Source organism: Emiliania huxleyi (genome assembly GCF_000372725.1).
Source record: "Emiliania huxleyi CCMP1516 unplaced genomic scaffold EMIHUscaffold_89, whole genome shotgun sequence".
NCBI lineage: Eukaryota > Haptophyta > Isochrysidales > Noelaerhabdaceae > Emiliania > Emiliania huxleyi.
The window spans coordinates 337,826-348,603 of record NW_005195368.1 but is presented as its reverse complement, the minus strand read 5'-3'; the positions used below and the strand labels follow the sequence as shown (position 1 = coordinate 348,603).

At 66.0% G+C, this 10,778-nt stretch overlaps 5 protein-coding genes across 5 annotated transcripts in view; 3 read left to right on the top strand and 2 right to left on the bottom strand.

The window, feature by feature from the left end:
* The window catches only part of EMIHUDRAFT_107297 (hypothetical protein), a gene marked incomplete at both ends in the record, with an annotated part of 2,941 nt that extends 1,687 nt beyond the window's left edge, over positions 1–1,254 (top strand). The window contains 2 exons of the mRNA XM_005758016.1: positions 98–635; positions 894–1,254. Coding sequence (XP_005758073.1) covers positions 98–635; positions 894–1,254 — 899 coding nt within the window. The remainder of the gene's footprint in view (positions 1–97; positions 636–893) is intronic.
* A 450-nt stretch (positions 1,255–1,704) lies between these two features.
* EMIHUDRAFT_453665 (hypothetical protein) lies at positions 1,705–4,832 on the bottom strand (the record flags this gene model as incomplete). Its single annotated transcript, XM_005758015.1, has 8 exons — positions 4,151–4,832; positions 3,872–4,018; positions 3,477–3,565; positions 3,084–3,226; positions 2,609–2,961; positions 2,328–2,417; positions 2,002–2,072; positions 1,705–1,846 (listed from the first exon to the last, which is right to left on the bottom strand). The coding sequence occupies exons 1-8, from the start codon at positions 4,802–4,804 to the stop codon at positions 1,705–1,707; spliced, it is 1,689 nt and encodes a 562-aa protein (XP_005758072.1). The 5' UTR covers positions 4,805–4,832.
* Positions 4,833–6,500: 1,668 nt separating this feature from the next.
* EMIHUDRAFT_220104 (hypothetical protein) lies at positions 6,501–7,585 on the top strand (the record flags this gene model as incomplete). The annotated part of the gene is made up of 3 exons (XM_005758014.1): positions 6,501–7,163; positions 7,245–7,385; positions 7,541–7,585. 3 exons carry the CDS (start codon positions 6,501–6,503, stop codon positions 7,583–7,585), a joined length of 849 nt encoding a protein of 282 aa, XP_005758071.1.
* Positions 7,586–7,726: 141 nt separating this feature from the next.
* Positions 7,727–9,610, top strand: EMIHUDRAFT_220103 (hypothetical protein; the record flags this gene model as incomplete). Its single annotated transcript, XM_005758013.1, has 1 exon — positions 7,727–9,610. The coding sequence occupies one exon, from the start codon at positions 7,727–7,729 to the stop codon at positions 9,608–9,610; it is 1,884 nt and encodes a 627-aa protein (XP_005758070.1).
* Positions 9,611–9,649: 39 nt separating this feature from the next.
* EMIHUDRAFT_220102 (hypothetical protein) lies at positions 9,650–10,509 on the bottom strand (the record flags this gene model as incomplete). Its single annotated transcript, XM_005758012.1, has 2 exons — positions 9,650–9,685; positions 9,877–10,509. 2 exons carry the CDS (start codon positions 10,507–10,509, stop codon positions 9,650–9,652), a joined length of 669 nt encoding a protein of 222 aa, XP_005758069.1.
* Positions 10,510–10,778: the final 269 nt, after the last annotated feature.

The following is a 10,778-nucleotide window of genomic DNA, read 5'->3' as shown; positions in this document are numbered from 1 at the left end:
CGCCCTCGCCGCCCTCGCCGCCCTCGCCGCCCTCGCCGCCCTCGCCGCCCTCGCCGCCATCCCCCCCTCCTTCCCTTTCCCCTTCCCCCTTTTCCAGGGACGAGAGGCGCCCTCGGCGACTCTTGCCCGTCGCTCGCCGACCTGGCGGCGAGGCTCTCCTCCCACCCCATGTCCCTCCCCTCCCTCATCTTCCCGCTCACCCTGCTGCTCGCCTCGGTCCTGCCCGGCGGCGGCGGACCCGGCGGCGGCGGCGCGTGCACGGGCGGCGTGGGGCGCGCGAGTGGCGTGGGGCGCGAGGGCGGCGCGGCGGGCGAGGGCGGCGCGGCGGGCGAGGGCGGCGCGGAGGGCGAGGGCGGCGCGGGGGGCGAGGGTGGGGCGGGGGGCGCGCCTTTGCGCCGCACCGCCCCCTCCGGACCGCAGAGCTACTTTCTCTCGGCGATGCTTGTCTGTGGCTCGGCGGTGCTCGCGCGGCAGTCGGGGCCCCGCTTCGCCGCCGTCGGCGGCGAGACCGCCATGAGCACGCTCGTGCGGCGCGCCGTCGCCGCGGTGATGGTCGCTTGCTCCATCGGGCTCACCGCCTGCCAGCTGGGCGGCTACGTCCGCTCGCCCTTCCTCGTGATGCGCGTCTGCTCCGGGTGGGTCAACGGCGCGCGGGCGCCCCTGCGATGCGGAGCACCCACATCTCCCCACATCTCCCAAGATCTCCCCAGATCTCCCCTGCGATCCGGAGCACCCTCCCGCCGCACTGCCCCGTCCTGCCCCGTCCTCCAAACTAGCGATGGCACACACCTCCCCCAGCTGTGCGCCTCTGGCTGCATCGCATAGCCACTGGTACTCGCAGCGCCACCCTCCCCACGGGATGCGGCGCAACGGCGCTGTGCTCGCACGCTCAGGCTTGTGTATTCGAGACCTCCAGGCGCCTGCTACGCGGCGCACGTGCTGTGGCTCGCGCAGCAGCCGGACCGCTCTTTGTCGCGCGAGTGCGTCGCCCACGCCCTCCTCTCCGACGACGCTCTCCACCCCTCCTCGCTGGCAAACGAGACCTTCGGAGCGCTGGACTTGCCGCGGAGAGAGGGGGCGACGCGGCTCGGCTGGACCGATTGCGACCCGCCGCCGTCGCTGCTCGACGCGCTCCCCGGCGCGTGGTTCATCGCCGTCGCGAGTGTCTTCACGCCGAGGGTGCGGGCGGCCATCCGCGAGAAGGTGGTGGGCGGCGGCGGCTGGAGCCGCTCGCGGGCGGGGCTCCTGGGCTGAGTCATCCCCTCGCGCGCTTGTGTTACGTTGCGCGTCGTGCCCGGAATCGCGTGTGACGAGAGGGTGACAACAATTCATACGGTTTTTTTTAGAGAGCGACGCCAATCGCGACGTGTCTCCGCGAATCTCGACGTCCCCCCTCGAGCGCGCGCCGTCCGGGACGGACCCGGGACCCGCGCGCGATCTTCGGAGGCTCGGAGCTCCCGCGGCGCGGGCGGGAGCTATACCGCCCCACTTTACACTTACCGTGGAGATAGCAGATACACATACAGTTACAGACGTCTCTCGTCCGTCGTCTCTCGACATGACGACATCCCCCATGCAGCGTGTGTGTGCCAACCCCCGTCCCGCGACTCGCGCTCTCTCGGACGGCGGAATCTAAAAAAAAAACAGCCATGCCGAGCCGGGGAGGGATCAGGGAAAGGGAGAACCTGTCGAAACGCGTTTATGTTATGTAGCACCGACCAGGTTCCGCGCCGCGAACTTTGGCGGCTTCCAGGCCACCTCTCCATTCCGCCTAATGTAGTCCTCCTCGTACTCCTGGTAGTTGCCCTCGAACCAGACCCACTCGGCGTCGCCCTCCGCCGCCAAGCTGCGCGGGTATAGACTGTATACTCAAGGAGGTGTGTCACACAATAGGGCGCCTATTACCCTTACGGATTCTACATCGCTTTACGAAGCCTGATGGCCGCAAAACATTGAGTTGGTTCGGTTTCGTTGAAGCAGCAGGCACGTTGCCCGCCGGACTTGAGCACCTTGGCAAGCTGCACGCGGTTGCGCTCGCCGCCCGACAGCTTGGAGAGCGGCTTTTGCTGCGCCTGGTGGGCGTGCGCGTGCAGAGAGAGGGTTCGGGGGGAGAGCTCCACGGAGAATGGGCCGCGTGTCGAGGGGCCACCGCCGCACCTGGCCGGTGAAGCCGAACCACGAGCAGTACGCGCGCGAGCTCACCTCTTGCGTGCCTGCGGGGGGCCGTCCGGCACGGCTCAAGGGAAGGGTGGGTCAGAAAGCCTCGCCTCCCCCAGGAGAGTGCCGAGGGTGATCGTGTCGAGCCCGGCCGAGAGCTCCTCAAAGACGGAGTTGTCGCCCTGCAGCGACTCGCGGGACTGGTCGACGCAGATCATCTTGACGCTCTCGCCGACGACGAGCTCGCCCTCGTCCGGGGCCTAATTAGCTATTCATTGGGAGCTAATGGAGGAGTTAATCAGGAGTCTAGTAGCAGCTCGCCCTCGTCCGCGGCCTGCTCGCCGGCCAGCATGCGCACGATATGGGGAGACATGGGGAGATATGGGGAGATATGGGGAGATATGGGGAGATATGGGGAGATAGCGGCCTGCTCGCCGGTCAGCATGCGCACGAGGGTCGTCTTGCCCGCGCCGTTCGGCCCGACCACGCCGACGATGCCGCCCGGCGGCAGGGAGAAGGTGAGGCCGTCGATGAGCGTCCTCTCGCCGAAGCCCTTGCGCACGCCCTTGGCCTCGACGACCTGCTTGCCGAGGCGCGGGCCGGGAGGGATGTAGATGGAGGCCGAGTGCGACAGCTCCTCCTTCTGCGGCGCGTCGAGCATCTCCTCGTACCGCGCGAGCCGCGCCTTGGACTTTGTCTGCCGCGCCTTGGCGCTCGAGCGCACCCACTCCAACTCGCTCTGCAGCGTCTTCTGCAGCCGCGAGTCCGCCTGTGCGAAGGGTCCGAGAAGGCTCCGAGAGGGTCCTCAGAAGGCTCCACCTTGCGGCGTCCTCTGCAGGCGCGAGCCCCATATCTCCCCATATCTCCCCATAACTCCCCATATCTCCCCATATCTCCCCATATCTCCCCATATCTCCTCTGCAGACGCGGGCCCGCCTTGCGCTCTTGCCGCATCGCCTCCGCCTTCTGCTCGAGCCACTCGGCGTAGTTGCCCTCGAACGGCTTGCCTTCGCCCCGCTCGAGCTCGAGGATCCAGCCGCACGACTTCTCGAGGAAGTAGCGGTCGTGCCTGTTCGCAGCGGCAGGTGTGAGGAGACGCCGTTCAGAGCCGCACGACTTCTCGAGGAAGTCGCGGTCGCGCGTGATCGCCACACGTCCCTTGAAGCCCTCGAGGTACGACTGCAGCCACGCCGAACGCCTTCTTGCGGCCGTTCGGAGGGTTGCGTTTGGTCCGGCTCGTCGAGCAGCAGCAAGTCGTGCCCCTCGAGCAGCAGCCGCGCCTGGAAGAGAGGCGTGCCCGAGAGTGACCCGAGATGCACCCGACCAGAGCATGCCGTGTGCCCTCGAGCAGCAGCCGCGCCAGCGCGACGCGACGCCGCTCCCCTCCCGACAGCGTCGTGACGTCCGCCTGGCAGCGGTTTTATTTTTTCTGTGAGCGGACGCCTTGCGAGGCGCCCATCGGAGGTGTGGCGGGTGTGGGGGTGTGGAGGCGAGGAGGGGCGGTGCAAGCCTCGGAGTGGCGGGCAGCACGGCTGTCTGTGGCGGAGGTGTGGTTGTGTGGAGGTGTGGAGGGGTGTGGAGGGGTGTGGAGGGGTGTGGGCGTGTGGAGGGGTGTGGGCGTGTGGAGGTGTGGCGGGTGTGGGCGTGCGGAGGTGGTGTGAAGGTGTGGCGGGTGTGGAGGTGTGGCGGGTGTGGTGGGTGTGGCGGTGCAAACCTCTGGGGGCGGGCAGCGCAGCTGCTGCATGGCTCGCTCGACAGTTCGGTCGAGCTCCCACAAGTCCTGCGCCTCGATCGTCTCCTGCACTCGCCCGAGCTCCGACAGCGCCTCCTCCATTTCCTCGTCGCTCAGCGGCTCGCAGACCTTGGAGCAAAGGAAGACGTCAAGATGAGCCGAGATTGGCCGAGATTAGCCGAGATGAGAAGACGTCAAGCTCGAGGCGAGAGGGGGGCCCTTACGCGTACGGGTGAGGAGGGGGCCGGCGCTGCGGCGAGCCTTTGCGCTGAGCTGCTCAAACTGCTGCAGCGTCGCCCGCCCCTGCGCCACGCCCGCGTCGATCGACTCCTGCACAGTGGCGCCGTCGAGCTCGGGCTCCTGCGCCAGGTAGCCCACCGACGCCCACGGCGCCGGCGTGCACTCCCCGTCGTACTCGGTGTCGACGCCCGCCATAATCTTCATCAGTGTCGACTTTCCGGCGCCATTCAAGCCGACGAGGCCGATCTTTGCGCCGGGGAAGAAGCAGAGGTTGATGTTCTTGATGAGCGTGCGCGAGCCGTCGGGGAGCGCCTTTGTGAGCTTGAGGATCGTGTAGATGAAGCTCTTTGTCTGCTCCGCCATGCGGCTGTCCTTGACGCTCTTCTTCTCCTGCTGGCCCTGCTGCTTCTTTCCGCCCGCCTTGAACTTGTTATCGCCCTTCGGCTTGCCACCCTTCTTGCCCTTCATCGTGATCAGGCCGCTGCGCTGCGATGACATGCGGTGTGGCGGCGCGACGGCCCAAGGCGGGTGAGCGCGATCACGCGATGATGGCTGCTCGCCGAAGGCCGGCGCCGGCTGCTGGCCGGAGAGCGGCGGGGAGGCGTGTGCCGCCAGGCGTGCGCCGCCGCCGAGGGAAGGGACGACGAAGGCGGCACACGCTGCGGAGAAGAGCATACGGCGATAGAGCGGCACCGGCTCTCGGCCCGCGAGGCGCGAGGTTCAGAAGAGAAAAAATATGCTTCACGAGAGCGATATGCCATGTCCGCCTTGCTTTGTTTCATAACATCGAAGGCTAAGCTCGAAGAAAATCCGGGTGAGCTGCCGACCAGGTGTCCCGAACCGGCCGTCTGCGCGGTTATCGGCAGTCAATTCTCGAGGCACGGTCTTGCCAGAGGCTACTGTAGGTGCCTCTTTTCGATGCGCTTGGGCTCCTCCGTCGTCGAGGGCGTACGTCATGGTGAGCTCGCTCGGCCGGGGTCAACCTCCGCGCGACCCTCACGCCACGATGGCACGTGGCTCGGAATCCATCAGTGTCAGAGCGCGAGACTACGCATCTCTCGCGCACTCAGCACGAACTTCACGCAGAACACCGGGTTACCGCGAACCGAAGGTCCATCCAGGCAGGCAGGCCGCTGCTATACCGCGAACACGAGTAGACATCCCAGGATGCGGTGTGGAGGTGCGAGTGAATGTGTGGACCGCGTGCGTGACCAGCGCGTGACGTGCCGTTCGTATCATCATCCAGCAACGGTGCCAAGCATATGAGCTGGAGGTAAGCGGCGACCACGGACCCCCGCCCTAACGTATTACAGTAATCCGGAGGGAGGGCACAACTCCTGGGTTCCAACTTTTTCCGGGGTGTGGTATGGTACCCTCACGGCCCAAAGGGTGGGGGGGTATGGTCCTGACCGCCTGCTGCCAAGGTGTCTCGAGGTGGGTTGCCTACGCTCGGAACCATACCATACCAAAAAGTCCGAATCCTCGCGGCTCATTTTTGATGGTGCGCACTCGACAGCAGGGCGTTCGTGCGGCCGCGGATGCGCTCGTAAGCAACGTCGATTGCTTCCAATCCGTCGCTGAGCACGTGCTGTTGCTGCACCACCTGCCCACGTACGCATCTTGGCGGCTCGCGTCGTCTGCGTGCCTGATGGCGTGGCGCAGCAGCTTTTATCAAAGTGAGCCGTGGCTGCATGTGTGGCCGCCCAAACTGGACTACGCGATCGCGCGGCACCGTACCCGTGAGGAGTTTGTCACGTCGGTGCGCAAGACGCGGCAAAACAAGGAGATCTTCGAGCACGTCGAGAAGTTCGCAATCTGCGAGGGTGACGCGTGCTGGGCGGCCCTCGTATCACGCCTCGACGCCCGCCGCAAGTCTGCCGAGGCGGTGTTGGACACGACGCTGGCCGGCGCGCGCCCCATGGCCATCCCCACTCTTGAGGATCTCGACCGCTTCCTTGTCGGCGCGTTCCGTCTCCACGTCGTCATCGAGCTCGTTGCGCAACTCACCGGCGAGCGCCCGCAGCATTCGCCGACTTCGAAGAAAAAGAAAAACGTTAACGAATAAAGCTTAAAGGCGCACCGGACCCACCTCGGACCTCGCTCAAACGGCGCGCTGCGCTGACAGCAGATAGAGCCGTACACAGGCCTGCGCTGAGGCTACACGCCTAACGCGCACACGTATCGCAGTCCCGTTATCAGCACTAAATCACCGTCGAAAAAAAGAAAGAAAACAACCCCAAGGGAGGGATGGGAGGACGGCACCGTCGCCTTATCTAGGAGCCCTTTTTCTTCTTCTCGCGCGCCCAGAATTCAAGTTTCATCGCCCGTACCCCCAGGGCCATCGCCCCGTACCCCAGCTCGGCCGGCCAGCATGTCCACGCCTTGGTACCAGCAAAAGCGCCAAAAGCAGAGAACGCAGCCGGAGCCGCCGGAGCCCCTCGACGCGAACTCCGGTAGCGACACCGAGCTGCAGGCTGACGATAGCGACGAGGGCGCCGCCGCGTCCCTCATCCTCATCGGAGCCCTCACCACCTCGTCTGACACCTCAGCGGAGCCCTCACGGCGCAGCTACACATTGCTGGGCGAGCGCGTGCTGATCCCAGCCATCCTCAAGAACAGCACGACGGGCTACAAGTGCGTGTCCTTCAGCCACCAGTATAAGAAGTTCAAGGCGCATGCCAGGGTTGGTGGCAAGCAAGTCCACCTCGGCTACTTCGACACCGCCGAAGAGGCGGCCTCCGCCTACGCTCGCTCGGCGTACGGCCGTGCCGACGCCGCCAAGCTGCTGCAGCCTCGCTCTGCTCCCACTGCCGCTGGCGCCGAGGCGATACGGCAGGCGGAGAGGGAGGGCCTGACTCTGGCCACCAGCAGTAACAACAGCACAGGCTACAAAGGCGTGAGCTTCTGCCCGAAAGGCAGCAAGAAGTACAAGCTGGCGGTGAGGGTTGGAGGCAAGCAGGCCACCATCGGCCGCTTCACCACCGCCGAGCAGGCGGCGCTCTTCCACGCCCGCAGGGAGGCGGGCAGGGACATGGTTGCGCTCTATCCTCAAGAGACACCGCCGCCGCCGCCGCCGCCGCCGCCGCCCGCGCCTTCCTCTGCTGCTGGCGCCGAGGCTGTCCGGCAGGCGGAGAGGGAGGGCCTGACTCTGGCCACCAGCAGCAACAACAGCACAGGCTACAAAGGCGTGAGCTTCACCCCGAAGCAGCAAGGCAGCAAGAAGTACATGCTGAAGGTGAGGGTTGGAGGCAAGAAGGTCACACTCGGCCGCTTCGCCACCGCCGAGCAGGCGGCGCTCTTCTACGCACGCAGGGAGGCGGGCAGGGACACCAGCGATCTCACCGCGCCGCCGCCACCGCCGCCGCCACCCGCGCCTTCCTCTGCTGCTGGCGCCGAGCTAGGCTGAATTAGAGCGAGTTCGAGTGGTGTGCGTACGGCGAGAGCCTCCAAGCTTGACTTTTCTTTGCAATTTGCCAACAACGACACCCACACGCCCGCATATCGTCCACCCACCCAGCACATGACCTCGAACCCACACCCCCTTGGGCCTTGCCAGCCTCCCTCCTCTGGCTCCTCCGCGCCGCCTTTCAGCCACATATGATAGAGCAGCCGCCGGTTAGCTCGCGATCTCGCTACGCCTTCTTCTCCGTGACGGTGCTTCTCGCGGTGCTGCTCGTCATCGTCTCGCATAGCCGAACAGCAGACTCCGGGGCAGCTCTGAAGACGCTGGGCGCCGACTCGGATGAGTCGGCGCTGGGCAGCATCGCACTCTTGGGAAGCCGCCTAGAATCCTTCAATCAGTGCATGGCTCTTCGAAACTCCTACTTCCTAAAGCTAGCCATCAACGAGTTTTTCGCGACGACGCTTTGGAGCGATATTGACCCCGAGACGCCGGATGCCTCCATGGATCGCGACCCGTTTCCCGAGCCGACCGAGCTGAGCGGGCCTCCGTTGGGATCCGGTTGTTTGCTCGCGTGTGCAGAGAATCTGGGCGGAGAATTGCGCACGAACTGGCCGCAAGCCCTGTGGAGCCTCGGCGGCTGGCTGGGGGCAGCGAATGAGACGACCAACTGGCTGGGCTCGGCGCTGGGCGGCTCTAGCTGCGGGGAGGTGCATACTATTCACGACCTCGGCGGCTCGATTAATGGCGTCCAAGGACTCGAACTGGTCGACCTCGACGTAAGTCCGGGGCATTCATGTCACCCCGCTGCGACGGCCTTCAATGTCATGGGCCGCCTCACGCTCGCCGTCGGGGCGGGGGCGCCCGATTTCGGCTCAGCGCTGGGAAGTGCGATTGACGAGGCTCTCCTGAGCCGGCGGAAGCGGCGAGGCGAAGGTAAGCTGGAGATTCGTTCCGCTGTGGCTTCTCACTCCGTCTGCAAGATTGGAGGCGATGCGCGGCCCAACGCCTCGTTGGAGGTGGGTCCTCTAACGCTGGGCGCGTGGCTATACAACGTCACCCTCTCCTCGAGTTTCGCCATGTCCATCGCGGCATGCTCTGTGACGAGCATCAAGGTCAGCGATGTTGATGTGGGCTGGGAGGCGGCGTCGGTAGGGCACCGCGCAGGTCGGGACATCCGCGGAGACGCCCCGTTTTCGTCCGTGCGGCTTGGGGCATACGGCGGCGGCTTGGGGCGTGTGTTCGACGACGACGACGATGAAAGCACCGATGACAATGTCCGGGAGGCCGACTTGTGGGCGTCGGTGCAGAGCTTTGACCCGGGCGCTGCCATGCGCACTCTCGATGGGCTATACATGCGGCCGCAGATCTCGGCGAGCTTGCAGTCGGCACTGAACCGGATCCTTTCCGATAGCCTCCCCCAGCAGCTCTGCGACCGTGGGTCAGCCGAGGGCATGGGCGAGTATGCCAACAAGCTCGCCACGTCGTCTTCGGCCGCGGGCGCTGGACTCAAGGCAGGGTTCGGAAGCCGCTTCACGCGCCTATCAAAGGCGGGCGCCGAGCTTCGAGGCGCAGCCAGCACAGGCTGGCAGCAGAATCAGCAGAATGTTGCAGAGGGATGGGCAGACGTCCGCAGGGTGGCCTCGTACACGAGCTTCCTCGAGCACGTGCAGCTGTTCAAGCAGCTCTCGAAGATGCAGCGGGACAGGCTGGTCGGGTCGCTCGAAGAGGTTGTGTACCAGCCCGGTGAGGACATCATCACCGAGGGCGAGGTCGGCACCCACTTCTACCTCATCGTCGAGGGCCAGGTCTCCGTGACGAAAGCAGGGCAGGAGGGCGTGCTCGCGCGTCGCTCGACGGGCGACTACTTTGGAGAGCGCGCGCTAAGGACGGGCGAGAAGACGACGGCGACGGTGAGCGCGACAGGCGCTACGCCTGTTAGGCTCGTGCGGCTAGACCGGTGGGCCTATGAGCATATGCTCAGCCCGGTCGACGATCTGCTCCCACTGCGCAAGTACTCGTCTCCACCGACAGCCCCGCCGCTCGCTGCACTGCCCACCAAAGTTTGGTGGAGTAATTGACGCTGACGGCAGAATGGGGAGGTAGGGGGAGGCCCCCGGTCACAGCGAGACGTGCGCCGCCGCGGAGAGACGACACTGCGCGGGAGGGAGACCGCCGCGAGTTTTGTGATTCCGTGCTCAAAGTAAATAATCGGGCCGTGACTAGTCGTACGGATAGCAACACTTCCTCTCCCCCCGGACGCTCACACCTCTGGCCAGTCCTCCTCCTCCTCCTCCTCGTCGTCCTCGCTCGCGGCGCGCATCTTCAGCTCGAGCAGCGGCCCCACCTTGTCGACCTCCTCCTCGCTCGGGATCACAAAGTCCGTGAGCGACGCCTGCCGCCCCACCAGCACGAGCGGCGCGCTCAGCGCCATCACGAAGTACTTGCCGCCGCCGCGCGAAAAAGCGCCCACCACGTCTCCGGCGTCCGCGTCGTCCTCGTCCGCGTCGTCCGCCATGTCGAGCTCGTCGTCGTCGGCGAGGTCTCCGGCGATCGAGTCCTCGCCCGCGTCATCGATCGCGGTCTCGACATCGCCCGATAGCGTCAGCGTGAAGGCCGTGTCGAGCAGCTCGAGCCCGTACTCACCGCACGCCCGCCGGGCGGCAGGCAGCAGCTCGCGGATCGCGCCTGGGTCCTCGACCTCCGCCAGGACGCCCTGCTCGGCGTCGAGCGTCGCGAGGATGGCGGGCGTGTCGCGCGGCAGCAGCGAGGCGTACAGCTCGCCGTCCAGCTCGGCCGTCTCCATCATCGAGCACTCTATCCGCTTGCCCTCGCTGCCGTCGAGCAGGCTCACCTGGAAGGACTCGCCAGCATCGAGCTCGGCCGCCACAGCCGCACGCGACGGCGGCGGGCAGCCTCGCCGCACAGCAGGGGAGTGCCTCGCGGCAGGGAGCAGCCCGGTACTGCCCAGGGCAAGCATTTTCCGTACCCGGTACTGCCCGAGGCTTCCAGTGCTACTACATGAAAACTACCTAGCCTTTTTTCTGGGGCCCTACAGTCATATGCCTACGGCGTCTGGGTGGGGGTGGCCGGCCAAACAGCCATACAGCCAAACCTCGCCGCGACAAAGCCCACGAGCAACGCCTTCCTCTCCCAATGCACACCGCGGTGCGCCACCTTCCCCGGGGCCTCCCGCGACGCGCGCACGCCCAGCGGGAGCCCTCGGCCCTCCCGTCCGTTCGCCCGCAT